The following is a 20,350-nucleotide window of genomic DNA, read 5'->3' on the forward strand; positions in this document are numbered from 1 at the left end:
AATCTCAGATTCAGGAATTCTGGGAACTGGCATCCAAAGGGGACATCCCTAGAAGAGAACCCTTTCTCCAACCCCACCACAAGGATGTGATACATAGCGACAGTCTCCCTCTGGCAATATTCGCCTATTGCAAAGTTATCTCCTCTGTTTCACCTTTTGTTCTCTTTCAGAAGCCCCATATTTTCCTCTTACCTAGCAAGGTGATGCCCAACTGCCCAGGAAAGCTCTCAATCCAGCTACAGAGAAGCAGAAAGTTTGGGGGAAAGGAATCAAAAGAGGACTCACCCAGGGGAGAATTTCTAGCAGCAAGAAACAGAGCAAAAGCCAGCACCCATATCTGGCTAAGGTGGTGATGGTGGTCTGGAAGTCTGTGTTTCCTTCTGCTGGCGACTCATCACTAATTGTAACTCTTCTCTTCTCTTTTTCCTTTTATCATGCCCACATTCCCACTTTGAAATTGAACCACCTGCCAAGAATTATCCAAAGATTTGCAAGGAAGTCTGGAGTTTGTAGTTCAGAGCAAAAGAGAGAGCCATGTATAAAGAAAATATCTTTTCTAAGGGGAAAAAAACATTTGAGAAGGGTTTTTTCTTTTAAGTCTTCATTTTCACATTTTTATCACTAACCTTCCTGTCTTTATTCATTCATTTTCTCACCTTCCACATGTAGTCCATGTCTGAGGGGGTTTCAAAAATTAAAGAGCACACATGCAGGCAATGGGTTAAATCCTTTGGCTTAGTGTAGTAAGTTGTGCTAGAGTAGGCCCATTGAATCAGTGGGGTTTTGGTGAGTCAAATGCAAAAGTTCCATTGATTCAAGTGCTCCTAATCTATTACCCTAGTTGTAACTTCCTTTGCTAAAACAAGTAGCAACTCAAGTAGATGCATCTGAATCCATTGGCCCTACAGAGGGGTTGACTCTCCCGATCCCCACTTGCTTCAATGAGCCACACTAGTCCAACATAGGATGTTAAGCAACAGGATTTCAGCCATCCACTGGAAATTGCCATTGATGTTTCAGTTCTGGTCACAGTCTGTTTCCCAAAGTAAGTAGGCAAATACCAGCCGGCATGCTATCCCTTGCCCCAGGGAAGGTTCTCAGCATGTTCTGGGCTCAGTTATGTTTAGCTCACCACAGGATTTGTTGTTCTTGTAGTAGTTGTAGTTATTGTTATCTGCTTCACCCTCATGCCAACACTTTGAATTAAGAGACCTCATCCAGAAGTTCACTCCCACTTGCGGCAGCACCTACTGCTTCAGATGATCCTCTCGCTTGGTTTCATGGTAGGGCAAGGGTAGGACCATATTAAGATGAGCAAAGTCTGAATACAGGCCTTTTCCAGGCCGTTGGTTTTTCCTCCCTCTTTTCTGTTTCAGTGGCGGACATTCCCCTTTTCCTGCATGATGCATCCGTGAAGGGCCCATCTGCACTGACCGTGGGTTTCACTCCCCTTGTGCCGGTGAGAGATTATATCCTTTCATCTGGGGTTCTTGTGATGCTGGGCTAAAACTAGTTTGACTCTGCCTGAAAGAAAATCAGTGTGGTGCACAATCTGCTTGTTCTGGGCCCAGTAGTGCACCGATTCACAGTGATCCCTGCACTTTCTGAGAACGTCGATTGTAATGCTTTCATTGTGTGACTTTGAGAAAACAATTAAAGACATGGCTTTTTGGTGAGATTTTTCACACTGGCCCCAGCTGACCTCTTTCCCCCACTTGTTTTCTTTCCCCTCCTCTTCTGCCCTGCCCTCTTTTCCTCCGTCCACTCTGGGATTAGTCGGTGCCATCTGTTTTTTTTTGGGGGGGGTGGGTTATTGCTGTTGGCTTTAATATCTCTATTTTTATTTTTGTTTTCTAATTTATGAGTTGTAACCCATTCAGTTGTAGAAAATGAATGAATGAATGAATGAATGAATGAATGAATGAATGAATGAATGAATGAATGAATGAATGAATGAATGAATGAATGAATGAAAGAAAGAAACCAGAAGGTAAATCATCTTAACCCCAAGGCGAATCTGGCAGCAAAATTCAGGTGTTCGCTTCCACTTGGTTGTATCACCTGCTCTGGATCCCGAAAGGGCAATTTAACCCATGAGCCCCAGAAGGTGGGCTGCACCCACTCCCCACTCCCAGGGGGGGCTTCTTCAGTTATTGGTGGAGGGTGGATTCGCTGACTGAAGAAGGGTAAGTCTGGAAATGGTCCCCTGTTTCTGGGTCACCAGAAGGTGGAGGAGCAAAGTGGGGGAGGGGTGTTGTATCCTTTAGCGCTGCTTCTGAATCCAGTCCCTCTCCAAGCTGATCCCTTAATTCCCCTTCCCAGCCAGCCCAGGTGCTGCTGCTTTGAGCTATTTTGGAAGAAAGGGGCTTTCACTCCCTTGGTCGCCCTCCTGTTGCTTTCCTGCAAACACAAGGAGAAAGTCAGAGCCACCCCCGAGATAATAATAATTACTCTTATTTACATATCATGACTGTGTATATTGCCTTACTCCTGAACTTTTGTAATTAAAAAAAAAGTAGCACAACGGGCAGCTAAGAAACATCCCAAAATCCCAAGTAACCAATCCACCATCAGAACCCTATTTCTCAAACGGCACCAATTCTATTATGCAGCTACACCAGCCTAAAGGAAATGGAAGACCCTGTGCGAGCTACACACAAGTAAACCATATCTGTGTGACCATCAATAATGCACCTCCCAGAATTTCATAGAATAAATAAATAATTTAGTTGGAAGAGTCCTATAAGGCCACAGAATCCAAACTCCCGCTCAATGCAGGAATCCAAATCAAAGGAGATCTGCCAGGTGGTTGTCTCAACTTCTCCTGAATGCCTCCAGCGTTGGAGCACTCACTATCTCTCAAGGTTATCATTAGCTCCGTTGTCGTACTGCTCTTACAGTTAGGAAGTTCTTCCTGATATTCAGCCGAAATCTGGCTTCCGGTAACTTGAGCCCATAATCATGTGTCCTGCACTCTGAGGTGATGGACAACAGCTCCTTTCCTTACTGTGTAGGACAGCCTTTCAAACATTTGAAAAGGGCTCTCCTATCTCCCTTCATCTTCGTTTCTCCAAGCTAAACATTCTTTCAGTTTTTCCTCCTACGGCTTGATTTCCAGCCCCCTGATCATCCTCGTCGCCCTCCTCTGAACTTGTTCCAGAGCACAGTTTGCTGTCCTCTGAAGATGCCGGCCACAGAGACTGGCGAAACGTTAGGAAGAACCACCTTCAGAACATGGCCAAGAAGCCCGAAAAACCCATAACAACCATTGTTCCAAATTGCTGGCATCCTTCTTGAAGTGTGGTGTCCAGAACCAAGACACAGGACTCAAGATGAGGCCTAACCAGTGCTGAATAATGGGATTTGAAGACAATACGTCTGTTAATGCATCCTAAAATAGGGTTTGCCTTTTTTTTATTAAACATTTTATTAGTTTTTCAATCTATCTACATTGTTTTGTGCTTGTCAAACATGGTGTTACATGTTTTGCTTACAATTATTTGTTTTTTACATCTCAGTGTCTTCCTGGTTATCCCCCCAAATTCCAAACATTTTTCAAACATTCAAATCATTCATACACAAATTTTAGTATATAATATGACTACTACTATCATATTACTCTCATATTATATAAAATTCTCAAGGTCTTCTAGTAACATTCTTATTGAAAGTGGTTCCAGATCCATGACCCAGCTTTATATCTAGTTTAGTTTACCTAAAATAAAAAACCACTATATTACATCTTTACCCTGATTAGGGCTCCCTTATTTCAATTTAATTCTTCCTTTTAATATACAGAATATACCGTTTTACAGTTCCAGATGATGAATATATACATGTTTTCAATATTAAGGGGCCCTTCCTTGTTTTCCCTTTTTTCATCTTTCTAGGTAATTCCCTCTCTAATTCCTCTTTTCTCATTTAAAATTTCTGTGCCTCTAAGCATTCTGTCATCTTTCATGTCCTCTGAAACCATTTTGTAGATCTGATTTATGTCCACTAACATCTTTATGTGCTTGGTCTATCTTCAGTGGGTTTTCCAGGCTTTTTTGGTTAATTTTGCTGTTTTTCCCCTTTGTCTTCCCATAGTAATCTCCTCTGGTCCAAGACTGATGTTTCTCTTAAATTAACTTCCTCCAGCTGCTGCTTTGATTGGCATACATCATCTGAGATACTCCAATTTCCTTCTTTGTTGTTCCCTGTTGCTTGCGGACTGTAGTTCTGATGTTGATTGGATAGTTTGGTCTCTTGGTAATGAGATCTCACTGTTTCTAATATTGTTTGACGGGTAGATTTTATTTCATTCCAAAATTGTCCTTGTTGTGCCATTCTGTTTCAGCTGCCCAAATGGTTATAAACAGATATTCAAAGTTTCCAGAGTCATTTCTAAAAGTCCGCTTCAGCTAAATAGGCCTGAACCGAATTTGAAACCTCAAAATACCAGGGTAGGGTGCAATATTTGTATCCACGGCCTGATGGCCTTAAAGGTCCACTTTAGGGTTAATTTTCCAGCCAGGCGCAGGGAAAGTCAAAAGGAAATAACAGCAGAGGGCTCAAGGCCACCAATCCTAGGCTCCATGCCAAAAGACTTCAGGTAGTCAAAACAGAGTCCAGATTTATCAAGTATAACTCACAGGAAAGTTTCTCAAGCTTCACAACGCCAAAGTGTAATATTCTTCAAGTGTATTTTTAAAAGTTATTTCCTTTCCATCAGCTATCCCTCTCACCAGATTTTTTGCCACTTTATAGTTTCTGAGATGAGATACTGTAGCAATTCTTTTTTTTTTTCTATATATAGGAATTATTTCCTCCAGGGGTATAAGCAATTAGTTGTAAAAATCTCACCCGGTAAACAACGATGCCAGAAAGCTGATATTCTTGCTTCTTTTAGCCGGCTGCCGACGACTTGCAAGCGAGCCGAGGCTGCTTGTTTCTGCCCATTGGCTGATTAGGGAGCTTCCTGGATCAAACGGGGTGGCCACCACCACCCCGTGATCAACAGGCTTCCCCCCCCCAGTTCACCACCCCTCCAGGGTGGTTCTGACACCCTATGGTGTCCCAAACAAGGTCAGAATTCAGCCCGGGGAACAGAGCTCTGTCCTCCTGCTGCTGTCTCGTCACAATGTCAAGCCGGAAAAAGGGTTTGCCTTTTTTGTAGCCACATCACACTGTAGCTACATCATAGGTATGGTACTCTCGAGAAAGTACAACACCCAGACCAGACAGGTTCTTAGTGGGGGAAGAATGTCTCCCATCCTGGAGTGGACTGCAGGTTTTCTGACCACAAGGGGAAAATGGGCAAATCCCAGAAGTCGGTGTGTGTGTGTGTGTGTGTGTGTCCATAGATGACCTTCGATGTTGAGGCGCTCACTACCTTGGTGCATGCACTCGTAATCGCAAGATTAGACCACTGTAATGCGCTCTACGTGGGGCTGCCTTTGAGGCTGTTGCGGAAACTCCAGCTGGTGAAGAATGCAATGGCCAGATTACTTAGTGGAGTGAAAAAATACCAACACATCTCACCCACTCTGGATGCACTGCATTGGCTGCCCATTCAGTTCCACATCGACTTCAAAGTGTTGATGCTTATGTACAAAGCCCTAAATGGTTTAGGGCCTCGATACTTGGCGGAACGCCTACTCCCACCAAGAACTACCTGTATCACTCGATCGGGTCAGGAGGTGAGTCTGAGGAGCCTGACGCCGAGGGAGGCCCGAAAGGAAAAAACAAGAAATCGGGCCTTCTCAGCGGTGGCTCCTCGCCTCTGGAACAACCTTCCTCCAGAGATTCGTGAGGCCCCGTCGCTGGGTATTTTTAAGACCCATCTTAAAACTCGGATGTTCAAGCAGGCTTTCCCTCCAGTTAACAATATTTTCTTCTTTAATCTATTTTTTCTTATATTGCCATCTTGAAAAATATGTCTACTGTTTATTGTTGGTTATTATTGTTATTGTTTATAGTATATTGGTTTTTTGTTTATGTATATTTTACTGTGTTTTTATATGTTTGGAAGCTGCCTAGTGCTCATTTTGAACAGATAGGCAGGGTATAAATAAATAAATAAATAAATAAATAAACAAACAAACAAATAAATAAATAAATAAATAAATAAATAAATAAACACACAAACAAACAAACAAACAAACAAACAAACAAACAAACAAACAAACAAATAAATAAATAAATAAATAAATAAATAAATAAATAAATAAATAAATAAATAAATAAATAAATAAATAAATAAATATTGTATGTATTAACCGGACCCCTTCAAGTCTTAATATGATACTTGTTTAATGCATTTTAAATACTGCAATTATTTATTATTTGGCTTTTAACTTTGTTTCCTTCAATATTGTAATCATTTACTATTTGGCTTTTAACTTCGTTTCTTTTAATACGTTAAGCCGTTCTGGATCCCTTGGGAGAACGGCGGCATGTAAATATTTTAAATACAATAAATTATTCCAATAGGCTTTTTGTCACTTTAAAAGAGAGAAAAAGGTATTCCGTAATGTAGGATTTTGTGGTGGGGCGTCCACTTCCCGGCACGTCCTCCTGCTATATTTTTATTAGCCTGACTTTACTAACACTTCCTCAGGGGTCTTAAGCTCAGTAGTGTAACTTTCAGCAGGAAATCTCTTTGGAGAAGTGCCTGGTGCTGATTTTTTCCCTCTATTGCACAAGAGTAGCATGAATTTGTGTGCAATACAAATAAAAAACAGGCGTCGATGTCTTCTTTAGCTTTATTAGGTATCATGGCTGAGTTACAGTGATTTGAACAGGGGGGTTCAGGTATGTGAAGTATTTAAAGAGGAATTTTACTGCTGCCATTGTTACATAACAGCACTGATGTTACCTGTCTGTCATGGGTTTGGAGGGAAAGTTCCATCCTATGGGGAGTGGAAGGCGGGACATCAGGAGGAGGGGCTGTACTGTATAAATATGTGATGCCTGTGTGGTGAGAGGGAGATGCTGAGACAGACGCTGAGAGACACTGGGTTGTGACGAAGCAGCAGCTGGGAAGAAGAAGCTGTTGTGGGAGTCTGTGTGTCAGACAGGGTACTTCTGTGTGTCAGAGTACCAACCTGATAGGTTCAGGTGTCTGTTGGTTAGCCAGAACTGATAGGTTCAGGGTCTGTGCTTCAAGTTAAGGGTTCTGGGTGAACCAAACTGTATGCTTGTATGAGTGAGAATAAGCCACGTTACTTTATCCTATTCACCTGATTGTTTATTTTTCCCTGTGTGTATTTAAATAAACCTTATTCTTTTTATTGTTTAAAAATCCATCCCTGGTCTGTGTGACTTCTTAAAGGGAATGGTTGGTGGCAGCTTAGTGTAACTGTGTGACAGATCCCAGTAGGTCTGGGTTTGTCACATTGATTGGTGGCAGCGGTGGGATACGACTGGTCCAGTTGTCCAGCGGTCCAGCAAAGCCTTGGCAAGTGTGCCCAGAGCAAGGGGGGTCTAGTCAGGGACAGTCTGAGGCGCGTAGGTAATCTTCTAGGTGTACCTCACGGGGAGGTGCGCTAGTAGAAGAACGTGCCAACTGGGGAGACTTAGATTAAGGTGCTCTGAGGCAGCCTAGTTTTGGCGGGAAAAAGCTGAGGCAAAACTGCGTAGCAACAGCGAGCTAGCTTGCCAGCTGAGAGGCCCAGCAGAGGGGGGTAGGCTCTGACTCGATACTGTTGCAAGTTTAGTGCTGAAGAACAGCAGCATTCTCTATAGAAAAAGCTGGTTCTGAGGCAAAAAGGAAAAAAGTGGTCGTTTTATTTTGAGGCTTGACTTTTTAAAGCAGCCTGTTCTGAGGGGGGATTATGCCCTTGACTCGAAGCCAGATGGCAGAAATGAGTGAAGTGAAAGACCCCCAGATTGACCAAGGTTCTGAGGATGAATTTGGCTCAGTGCAGGGTGACAGCACAGGAGAGCAGAACCCAGAACTTAGAAAATTGCTCATAGCCCAACAGCATGAACTGAGGATGAGGCAATTTGAAATGGAGGAAAGGGAAAGAGAGAAACAGAGACAATTTGAATTGGCATTGGAGAGAGAGAAAATGGCGTTTGAATTAAAAAAACTGGAACTGATGAACCAGAACAATAATAATAATAGGGATTCTGAGGGAGGCCAACTGTCTAAAGCTGACCTGAAGAAATTCCCTGTGTACCACAAGGGAGATTGTCCTGAGGTGTTCTTTTCCTTAGTGGAAAGAGCGTTTGTGGACTTCTCAGTGAGGGAAACTGAGAAGATGACCATCATGCGGTCTTTAATCAGTGGTAGCCTGGCTGAGGTTTATGCCGAGATGCCTGAGGAACTGATGAAAGATTTTGCAGAGTTTAAAAAACTGGTGTTTGCCAGACATGGGATAAATGCAGAGCAGCTGAGACAAAGATTTAGGTCCCTCACCAAAAAGCCAGAGCAGACTTTTACCCAAGTGGGGGCCCAATTGGTGAGGCTGCTTGAGAAATGGCTATCGCAGGAGGGAGCAGAGACCTATGAGCAGCTTAAAGACTTGATAGCCCTGGAACAGTTCTATTCAGTCCTGCATGGGGAATTGAAATTCCAGGTGAGGGAAAGGAAACCGAAATCTGTGGCAGCAGCCGCAGAAATCGCAGATTTTATTTCCCAAATAAGAAAGCCCTTGGGTGAGGGGAAATCTGTAGGTAAACCCAAAGAAACCTACAGCAAGTACTCTCAGGGACCAGGGAGAAGCCAGCAAGGGGGAGGGGCCCATGGTGAAGGGAAGCCCTCAGACATGAAACAAAGACCTCAGATTTTGGAGGGAAAACCAAAACAAGATGAGAGAGAATCAAAATACACCAGAAAATGCTATTTCTGTCAGGGAAAGGGTCATCTAATCTCAGAATGTGAGAAATTAAAGCAGCTAAAAGGAATGGTGCCTCAGAATTCTAGTGGGACCAAGCCAAAAGCTGTGTTCTGTGTCCAGAAAGAGCAAGGCTCAGTGTCACAGAGGGAGCCTGTTGCCATGGCTACTCAGTCTGGGACAGCTGCCTCTGCTGATCAGGCTGAGGAAAATGGTCCTCTTATAGAGGTAAAGCGCTGCTTGCTGATAAAAACAGATTCTCAGTTGTTTGAGACAGCTGGGGTGGACGTAGGAATACTTGACCGTCAGTATAGGGGGCTGCGGGACACTTGTTCCCAGGTAACGCTGTGCCATCCAGATATCATTCCTAGGGAGTATAGAATCCCAAATGAGAGCATGAAGGTGGCAGGGATTGAGGGGCAGGTAATCTCTCTGCCAATAGCAGAGGTACCTGTCAACTTTCAAGGCTGGAGGGGGGTTTGGCGGCTAGCAATTTCATCGACTCTGCCAGCAGCCGTGCTCGTGGGAAATGACCTAGCTGAACATGTGAAAAGGGTGCTAGTGATTACACGCTCACAAGCCACCACGGGGACAGTTCAGGGGGGTAATGATGAGCCAGAGACGGAAGCAGAGGGGAGTTCAGAAGCTGTGGTGGAAACCTTAACCACAGACAGCAGATTTGGACAGGAGCAAAAGGCAGACGCCACTCTCCAAAAGTGTTTTGAACAGGTGACTGACGCCCAGCTAACACCTGAAACCCCAGTGAGATTTCTGGAGAAAAAGGGGATTTTATATAGAGAAACCCTGAGGAATATCTCAAAAGGGGGAGATGGGATCAGAAGTCAGCTGGTGGTACCTGAAAAGTATCGCCCCATGATCTTACAAAGGGGTCACTCTGACATGTTTGCTGCACACTTAGGAGTGAACAAAACACAGCAGAGAATCACACAGAATTTCTACTGGCCTGACATAGGGAAGCAGATCAGGGAGTTCTGTAAACAATGTGATGTGTGTCAAAGGCAAGGGAATAACCGCGACAGGACCAAAGCAAAGTTGTGCCCTTTGCCTGTGATTGACACTCCGTTCAAATGCATAGGGGTGGATATTGTGGGACCTTTGCCCAAGGCCACAAAGAGGGGGAACAGGTTCATTCTAACAATTGTGGACCATGCCACAAGGTATCCTGAAGCCATACCCTTGACTAACATTGAAACTAACACAGTGGCCGATGCTTTGGTGGGGTATATGTCCAGGATGGGATTTGCCTCAGAGATAATCACAGATTTGGGCGCATCGTTCACATCAAAGCTCATGAAACGCTTATGGCAAATCTGTGGAATTAAGCACAAGGAAACCACTGCCTATCATCCGGAAAGTAATGGGTTAACTGAGAAGTTCAATGGGACTCTAATGCGCATGATTAGGGCTTACTTGGCAGAGAATCCAAACAATTGGGACCAGAAGCTGCAATCCCTTTTGTTTGCTTATCGATCAGTGCCACAAGCCAGTACCGGGTTCAGTCCATTTGAACTTCTATTTGGGAGAAGGGTGAAAGGGCCTCTTGATTTGATCAAACAAAATTGGGAGCAGATCACCCAGGATGACCCACAAGACGTTGTGACATACATAGACACCTTGATGAATGACCTAAGGAGAAATCTAGAGCTGGCAGCAGAAAACCTGCAAGCTCAGAAGGTCAGACAGAAAACATGGTATGACCACAAAGCTAGAGAGAGGCACTTTGACCCAGGGGAGGAAGTGCTTTGGCTTAGGCCCTGCAGGGAGAATAAACTGCAGCTCAAATGGGCAGGACCATATAGGGTCATTTCCAAGATGTCAGACCTGAACTACCTAATAGAGCAGGAGGAGAACCAAGCAAGGAGGGTGGTTCATGTGAATGCCCTAAAACCCTACTACAGAGGGGAACAGAGGGTTTTATTCGCGATAAAAGCAGCTGAGAGTGAGGAAGCTGAATTACCCTTCTGGGAGGGTAGAGGGGAAGTAAAATACAACCCAGAGGAGGTAAAGATCAGTCCTGCACTCACCCAAGACCAGCAGCAAGAACTAAAAATGCTGCTTAGTAAATATCAGCAGGTGTTTTCCAACAAGCCGGGGATAGTGAAGGGAGTGATGCATCGGATCCACACAGGGGATGCACCCCCGCAGGCAGTATCCCCATACCGAGTAACGGGACCCTATAGGGACAAGGTGCGGAAGGAGCTGGACGAGATGCTGAGGGAGAACATAATCGTCCCCTCTTCTAGTCCTTGGTCCTCTCCGATAGTCCTTGTGGACAAGCCTGATGGGAGCATTAGGTTTTGTGTTGATTACAGGAAATTAAACCGTGTAACCACTCCTGATGCCTACCCAATGCCCAGGCTAGACAACCTGATTGAAACCATAGGGGGTTGTCGGTTCATCTCATCATTGGACCTGGTAAAGGGATATTGGCAATTAAGAATTGATCCCAGGGATCAAGAAAAAACTGCCTTTTGCAGCCCTTTTGGTCTCTATGAGTTTCGAGTCCTGAGCTTTGGTCTCAGAAATGCACCAGCCACATTCCAAAGGCTGATGGACCAGACCTTAGCAGGGCTCAGTGACTTTACAGTGGCCTACATTGACGACATAGGGATCTTCAGTAATACCTGGGAAGATCACCTGATACACCTGGAGTTAGTGCTGCAGAGGTTAAGTGCAGCAGGGCTAACAGTAAAGGCCAGCAAGTGTCAGCTGGGTAGCCCAGAAATAAAATACTTGGGTCACATGGTAGGGGGAGGAGTAATAAAACCCCTGGAGGCCAAAATAGAAGCTGTTCGTGATTGGCCTAGACCCAACACCAAGAAAAAAGTCAAATCATTTCTTGGGTTGGTGGGCTACTACAGAAAGTTCATCCCGAGGTTTAGCGAGATTGCGGCTCCGCTGACCGATCTGACGAGGAAGACGGCTGATGACCGCATCCCGTGGACCAGCGACTGTGAGGCGGCGTTCCAGAGGTTGAAGGAGGCGCTAATCAACTATCCTGTCCTGCGTGCTCCAGACTTCGACCGAGAGTTCATCATCTACACAGATGCGTCTAACAGCGGGGTAGGAGCAGTTCTGTGCCAGGAGGATGAGAATGGTGACCAGCATCCAGTGTCCTACCTGAGTAGGAAACTTCAAAAAGGTGAGAGACATTTGGCAACCGTGGAGAAGGAGTGTTTGGCCATAGTCTACGCGATCCAGAAGGCCAAGCCTTACATCTGGGGAAGACATTTTATTCTGTGTACTGACCATTCACCATTGCAATGGTTAAAGACAATGAAAACCCACAATAGCAAACTTATGAGGTGGGCTTTAAACCTACAGGACTATGACTTTGAAGTGAAGGTGGTCAGAGGGTCAGTGAACTGTGTTGCTGACGCCTTATCAAGAAGACCTGAAGATTGAAGACGGCGAAAGAACATGGACTATGTGTATATAATGATGACAAAAAGTAAAATGTACCTGGTTTTGAATTGGTTTGTATGAATAAAGGTAAATGGATGTATTGTATATGGTAAATGTTTAAATGCCTATTTGAAATGTTTAACTTAGAATGTAAGTATGAGTAAGTATAATATGGTATGTATAACTGTTTTTGTGTATTTTATTCAGGTTGTTTTTTGGTGAAAAGCACGTTAGCTTTCCCCCTACAAAACAACTTATAAAGAGGGGAGGTGTTACATAACAGCACTGATGTTACCTGTCTGTCATGGGTTTGGAGGGAAAGTTCCATCCTATGGGGAGTGGAAGGCGGGACATCAGGAGGAGGGGCTGTACTGTATAAATATGTGATGCCTGTGTGGTGAGAGGGAGATGCTGAGACAGACGCTGAGAGACACTGGGTTGTGACGAAGCAGCAGCTGGGAAGAAGAAGCTGTTGTGGGAGTCTGTGTGTCAGACAGGGTACTTCTGTGTGTCAGAGTACCAACCTGATAGGTTCAGGTGTCTGTTGGTTAGCCAGAACTGATAGGTTCAGGGTCTGTGCTTCAAGTTAAGGGTTCTGGGTGAACCAAACTGTATGCTTGTATGAGTGAGAATAAGCCACGTTACTTTATCCTATTCACCTGATTGTTTATTTTTCCCTGTGTGTATTTAAATAAACCTTATTCTTTTTATTGTTTAAAAATCCATCCCTGGTCTGTGTGACTTCTTAAAGGGAATGGTTGGTGGCAGCTTAGTGTAACTGTGTGACAGATCCCAGTAGGTCTGGGTTTGTCACACCATTACCCCTCAGACACACACTGGCCCAGGAACAATTTGAAGCCAGGTCTCCAGAGACAGTGACGCTTCGTGTAACTGGAAGGATATGAGGGGAAGCCATGCCAGGAGGATTTCCCTGGCACACGTCAGGCAATGGGGCATTCATTCGCACAATGGAATTCTCCCATTGGAGAGCGACAGGTGGTGCAACATCCCTCTCAGGCAGACCCAGGGCTGAGTTCAGATCCTGCTTCCTGATCCCTCCTCAGAGAGACTCACCTCCAGCCAACAGGAGGGCTGCTATCCCCAGGAACCAAAGGGGCTCAGGAAGATCATGCATCCAGTCAGGAAAGTGGCCACCTGCCTCCAAACCCACCTGCGTTGCTCCCCCACTCATGGGAAAGCCCACCCAGAAGGCAGAAGAGCCAATGGCTGCTGTGAACGGACATGGAAACGCCTTTCAGCCAAAAAGGAAAAAGGAACACAGGAGTGCCTGCCTCTCAGAAGCAGGTGGTCTCTGGGGAGATCTAAGGAAGATCTTTGTTCTCAGTTATCTCAGCTTAATTTTGTCTAAGAAACAGCCCTCAAGTTTTAGTGTAATGATTTTAGGAAGAAGTAGCATCTTATACAAGGGACGTGATGGCACTGTGGGTTAAACCACAGAAGTCTCTGTGCTGTAAGGTCTGTAGATCTTCAGCTGTAAGATCAAAACCACGTGGCGGAGTGAGCGCCCATCGCTAATCCCAGCTCCCGCCAACCTAGCAGTTCGAAAGCATGCAAAATGTGAGTAGATAAATAGGGACCATCTCGGTGGAAAGTTAACAGCGTTCCATGTCTAAGTCGCACTGGCCATTTGACCACGGAAGATTGTCTTCGGACAAAAACGCTGGCTCTATGGCTTGGAAACGGGGATGAGCACCGCCCCCTAGAGTCGAACACGGCTGGACAAAAATGATCAAGGGGAACCTTTACCTTTTTATCATCTTATACATGGAAAAATACGGTAACTTTTGGAAGTGACTTGGCGCAGATGAGAAACCACCATAAACATTAACTCTTGTGCAATGTCACCTACCTCAGTCTTCTTTTAGAGGTGGGCACGAAGTGCTTTGTCATGCTTTGTATGTGTGACAGCAAAGCTGCTGCACATTCCCTTCCCCCTCACTGACACTTCCACACACCAGCTGACACATGCTGCTCCGTTCCTCCTCATTACATGATTCTCCAGTCTAGGCAGGAGCCGAGATTTCCCTGCTCTGCCTCCTCTGGCAGCTGAGCACTCGACAGCCGCGCAGGGAGAATCTCCATCCCACCTCCTCATCTGAGTGGTCAGCTGTGGGAGGAGGTGGGGCTGGGAAGTTTGGACTCCTGTCCAGACTGGAGATTCACATGATGAGGAGGCACAGAGCAGCTGTGCTGCCATGTGGACTAATTGGGCCAAAGCATAATGAAGCACCTTGTGCCCATCTCTAGTGCTTTAGCCAAAACATCCACATTACTCTCTGATGTTTTGAACAACTGATAGCTGAGGAATACATAATGTATAATAATGTATACATTACTGAAAAAGCAACATCTACTTTGGCTCGGGCATGTCGTAAGAAAGGCTGATAGTCGGATTCCAAAAATTTCCTTTATGGAGAATTAGGGCAGGGAAAGTGCCCCAGAGACAGACCACAGCTGTGATACAAGGAGATCTGCAAGCAGGATCTGAAGGCCTTAGAAATAGACCTCAACAGATGGGAATCCTTAACAACTGAGTGTTCAGCCTGGAGGCATGCGGTGCAGCATGGCCTCTCCCAGTTTGAAGAGACCCTTGGACACCAGGCTGAGGCAAAGAGGCAGTCCTGAAACCAGCAATATCAGGGAGCTGGAAAGGGGACGGATCTAATTTGTCTTCAGCATGGGATTGTCACTCTCAAATTGGCCTTCTCAGCCACACTAGACACTGTGTCAAGATCTCTATTCAGAGCACATTACCATAGTCTCTTGAGACTGAAGGATGCCTAAATATCAGCTGAGGAATGAAGGCTCCATCTCAGAGAGGATAACTCTCCATAGAGACAGAGGAAGGGGCTAGAAGGGGTTAAGCTCTGTGGGAACCGCAAGGCATTAGTCATCCGGTAGCTTCCTGACAGGTACCCTGTCTAGAGTGTAACACACGGAGACTGTGTGTTCCTTGAAAAACTAAGCGCTTCCACCGGCTCCCTCCATCTTCATGGAAACACATCATGTTTTTCAACATTAACATGTGGTATAAGAACAAGACTTCCATATTCGTGACGCCTTAACAATTCCTGACGCCTTTTCTTTCCTCTTCTACAGTTTCTCTGTGTATGGCTTTTATTATCTAAATTGCTTATATATTTTTATTGTACTTTTTATGGTTGTTAGCTGCCTAGAGTGGTCCTGACCCGACCAGATAGGTGGGATATAAATAAAATAAATAAAAATAAAATAAAAAAAAATATTTTTTGGACAACAACCTCAGTCCATAAGTGATGGAGGTGACAGAATGTGGGGCTCAGTCTTGAGAGACTAAATGCTGTATTCATGGTTGGCTATGGAAATATACTGAGAGAGAGAGAGAGAGAGAGAGAGACTGGTATCTGGTTTCACACTAGAATCAACCCCTGCAGGAATAAATGTCAGCTGTGACGGACTACCACAGACTCAAACAACCAAGGGGTGTTATAAAGCTTCATAGTGCTCTCATTGAGGAGTGTTCTCTCCAGAGCATGGAGCCTGGGTAAAGTAATATGGAGGATAGGCTGTTACCCAAGCAGCAGATCCCCCCTCTCCACATTGCTGAAATGGTCCATTGGAAAGGCAAGAGCCAATACAACTTGTTCCAGCAACGTCACAGGAGTTGGCAGAATGACACAAACTGCCTTTGGGACTCCAGATCCAGATTTTGCCTCTAGGTTAACTCCTGAAGTCTTTTCCATGAGTGGATATAGCCACAAGGCAGTGGAGGTTTGAAATCAAAGTTTTAACGGCGCGCAGTCCTGGGACACCCTCATTTAAAGTAGAAAGCCCCACCCCCTAGACCAGTGGTCCCCAACCTTGGGCCTCCAGATGTTCTTGGACTACAAATCCCAGAAGCCTTCAGCACCACTTCTGCTGGCCAGGATTTCTGGGAGCTGAAGTCCAAGAACATCTGGAGGCCCAAGGTTGGGGACCACTGCCCTAGACCATGCGGTGGGGAAGACCAAAAGAAAGCCCAGCAAACACACACACACACACACACACACACAAACACACACACAGAAACTCCTCAGCAAAATATCCATGCAGACATACCTAGCCTTCAGCCTCAGATTCCTAGGGAAAAGGGCAAACAACCAAGGGGTGTTATAAAGTTTCATAGTGCTCCGAGGTCCTTCTTTCAGTGTCATTATTAATCCAGCTTGTAGGTTTTTCCCTATTGTTCAACAGTGTTTTCGTAATGTTGACACCACTCCTTCAATATCTCATACACTTGAACATCCTTTTAGGGTTGCCATAACGTACACAAACTTTTTCAAGATCTTTCGTGCAAATAAGCTCATTATTATCCACTGTACCAAGATCAAAAACTAAGCCCTGCCACCGGCTCCCTCCATCTTCATGGAGACACATAATGTTTTTCTACATTAAGGTGTTGTACAGGAATAAGACTTCCATATTTTTTGGACAACAACCTCAGTCCATAAGTGATGGTGGTGACAAAATGTGGGGCTCAGTCTCGGGAGACTAAATGCTGTATTCCTCCTTGGCTATGGAAACTCACTCTGTGTGTGTGTGTGTGTGTGTGTGTGTGTGTGTGTGTGTGTGTGTGTGTGTGTGTGAGAGAGAGAGAGAGAGAGACAGAGACAGAGAGAGAGAGAGAGATCTACACATCCACACTCATTCTGTCAGCTTCCCTTCTGCATAATCATGGCTCATCCAAAGAGGCCTTATTCCAGTTTAAATATTTATTTCAATTTCAAGGCAATTCTTGGAAAATGATAAATTTAGACTCACTATCTCAGCAAAACCTTAGTTGTGAAATATTTTTAAAAAATCACAGAACAGAAGCCAGGGAATTACACGCATCACATCCTCCTTTGACAATTATCTTAAAACACATGAAAGAGTCCACTCACAGTACCAGTCCTGTTAACTGTCTCCTTATTGTTGTAAAATGCCATCAGGAAGGTGGATTGTGCGTATCTTTTGGGGGGAAAGAAGATTTCCATGGAGGGGATTCTCACATTTGAGGGCACCATAAAGTCTTTTTTCTTACATGCATTCAGATTCACAAAGGTATAATTCGAAAACTAGGCTCTCACTGTGGCATGAACCTCTCTCTTCAGTCTCTTCCCAAAACAGACAGGTTGATGTAGTTTAAGGAGATAAGGACCCAACTGTGAAGCTTTTCCCACAATCTTCACATTTATAGGGTTTCTCTCCTGTATGAATTTGTGGATGTACTACAAGGTTTGCCTTCTGGCTGAACTTTTCCCCACATTCATTGCACTGATGGGATTTCTCTCCCGTATGAATTTGCTGGTGTACTTAAAGATCACTCGTCTGGCAGAAATATTTCCCACATTTGTTACAAAAATATGGTTTCCCCCCTGAATGCTAATGTACTTTAAAAGCAGCGGAATGACTCCAGCATTTTCCACATTAATTGCACACATAGCGTTTTTCTCCTGAATGAATTTGTTGATGGACTACAAGATTTGACTTCCAGGTGAACTTTTTACCACATTCATTGCACTGATGGGGTTTTTCTCCCGTATGAATTTGCTGGTGTACTTTAAGAACACTGCTCCGACAGAAAAATTTCCCACATTCTTTACAAGAATATGGCTTCTGCCCTGAATGGGAGCGCTGATGTACTCTAAAAGTTGAGGGGTGACTGAAACATTTTCCACATTCTTTACACTTATAGGGTTTCTCTCCCGTATGAATTCGCTGGTGTACTTGAAGATCACTGCTTTTGAAGAAACATTTTCCACATTCTGTACAAGAATATGGTTTCTCCCCTGCATGACGGCGTTGATGTACTTTAAAATTTGAGGAATGACTGAAACATTTCCCACATTCTTTGCATATATAGGGTTTCTCTCCTGTATGAATTCGCTGATGTACTTGAAGATTCGAAATGCACGTGAAGGCCTGTCCACAATCATGACATTTGTATGCTTTGTATCCCGTGTGTATTCTTTGATGTCTTTTAAGTTCTGAACTTCTCTTGAAGCTCTTGCCACACTCTCTGCACTTATAGACTTTCTCTTCAGAATGCATTGGTTGAGGTGCTTCAAGGTCAGAGCTAAAGCATTTGTGTTTCTCCCCTGTGTGAAATCTTGTATCTTCTGGGCTCCATCTGAAACTTTCTCCATCCTCCAAACAGTGACACCGATTTATCTCGGTGTGACATGTTGGACATTTCACTGGACTTTTCCTCAGATGGATGTTTTGCTGATACTCTGAGATCTGAAGAGCAGTTATGCTCGTGTTTGTTGTTTTCCCCATTTCGTCTTCAGAGGCAAGGCCACTCGGATATCTGTGAGATATGTCTCTCCTCTGGTCTGCCTGATTCTGCTTCAGTGATTCGTATCCTTCCCAGCAGTTCTCATTTTCATCCTCCCCTCTTTCTGGCAATGTCCATTGGAGTCTTGCTTCCTTCTCTTTTGCCACATCTGCTTGAAGAAGAGAATTAATAGTGAATCGAAGATCTAGTGGGTTTAAGGGGGAAAAGGTGCCAGAACAGAAAGTTTATTGCATTCATCAACCTGCTTCGTATTCAGGAAATCTTTCTCATATTCCTTTCCTAAAATTTTTAGGTTTAGCTAAAGACACAAGAGGTTCATTGGCTATCAAGGGAACGTAATAACCTGAAAGACAGGAAGAAAATTCAAAAAGAACTTGATAAGCTCAATCATTGGGCTGAAAACAACAGAATGAACTTTCACAGGGATAACTGCAGAGTTCTCCACCTAGGGTAAATAAAGCCCACAAATGAACAGTTACAAAATGGGGGATACTTGGTTCAGTAATATTTTTAGTGAAAAGGAATTTGGAATTGTTGTAGTTCATATGCTGAATATGAACCAAGAGCGCCAGCTGGCTGCATTAAAAGGCAAACGCTATTTTATCTTGCATGTATAGTCTCTAAATCCCATGAGCTACTAGTTCTCCTCTATTCAGCACTGGTTTGGCCTCATCTTGAGTTCCGGCTCCAGTTTCTGGACACTGCACTTTAAGAGGGATGGCAACAAGCGGGAGCCTGTTGATAAGAGAGCAACAAGGGTGATCAGGGGATATATACCTTGTAAATCCTCAAGGCCCTCTAAAAGGAGAAGAAAAGCTTCATCTGTATCATCTTCTTTTTAGTTGGCTCCTCCTTGTAGCTGCTTCTGTTCATCCTTAAGAGAAGCCTCTCCTTCCATGGGTGTTGATCAAAGGTCAACCTTCATCTGTCACCTTTAACAACAGAGCAGAAGCTTTTTAGAGTAACAGTCAGGACACCAGCCCTAAACTCAGTCATGAGTTCCATTGCCTTGGAAGGGAGAATCTAATTCAGGTGTTTATAGATGGAAGTCATAATGCTACCACCTTACCCAATTAAGAGAAAATAATAAGGATGTGGCATTTGGATATCCTGTACTCCAACACCCCAAATTATCCCAGAATTCCTCCTCTGGAGGAATTTTTGGTAGTCCCAGTCTACAATTTCAGACACCTTCAATTTCTAGACCTCAGGGCCTAGTCTTCAGAGGCTGCACTATAGGTCTCCAGTTCCTGACCCCCAAATCCCAGGGCACGGTAGTTTTTGGAATGCAGTGTCTATACCATCACCTCTGCTGGCCAGGATTTCTGGGAGTTGAAGTCCAAGAACATCTGGAGGCCCAAGGTTGTAGACCACTGGTCTATAGAAACAAAAGAGCTGTAAGATTACGCCCAGGAGGCATTGCATCACGAAATGAATGATGCAAGAAGCCCTGCTAGAGATGAAGAAAATACATGTGTCTTAAGGTTTGTGTCTCTGAAATAGAAATCTTAGATTCAGGAATTCTGGGAACTGGCATCCAAAAAAATTCCAAAGGAGACATCCCTAGAAGAGAACCCTCTCTCCAGCCCCACCACAAGGATGTGGTACATAGAGACCGTCTCCCTCTGGCAAAATGCGCCCATTGCAAAATTATCTTCTCTGTTTCACCGTTTGTTCTCTCTTAGAAGCCCCATATTTTCCTCTTATTTACCAAGGTGACGCCCAAATGCCGAGGAAAGCTCACCATCCAGCTACAGAGAAGCAGAAATTATGGGGGAAAGGA

General features: G+C 44.4%; 2 protein-coding genes across 2 annotated transcripts in view; both read right to left on the reverse strand.

Annotated features, from left to right (window-relative positions):
• Window positions 1-20,350, reverse strand: part of LOC144587386 (uncharacterized) — a 176,572-nt gene that overhangs the window by 3,454 nt on the left and 152,768 nt on the right. The window lies entirely within an intron of this gene.
• LOC144587388 (uncharacterized) overlaps window positions 17,272-20,350 on the reverse strand; it is a 54,700-nt gene continuing 51,621 nt past the window's right edge. Inside the window, exon 2 of the mRNA XM_078387928.1 lies at window positions 17,272-18,715. Within this exon, the coding sequence (XP_078244054.1) occupies window positions 17,697-18,715 (1,019 nt within the window). The 3' untranslated portion in view covers window positions 17,272-17,696. The remainder of the gene's footprint in view (window positions 18,716-20,350) is intronic.

This window comes from Pogona vitticeps, chromosome 2 (assembly GCF_051106095.1).
Source record: "Pogona vitticeps strain Pit_001003342236 chromosome 2, PviZW2.1, whole genome shotgun sequence".
NCBI classification, from domain to species: Eukaryota; Metazoa; Chordata; class Lepidosauria; order Squamata; family Agamidae; genus Pogona; species Pogona vitticeps.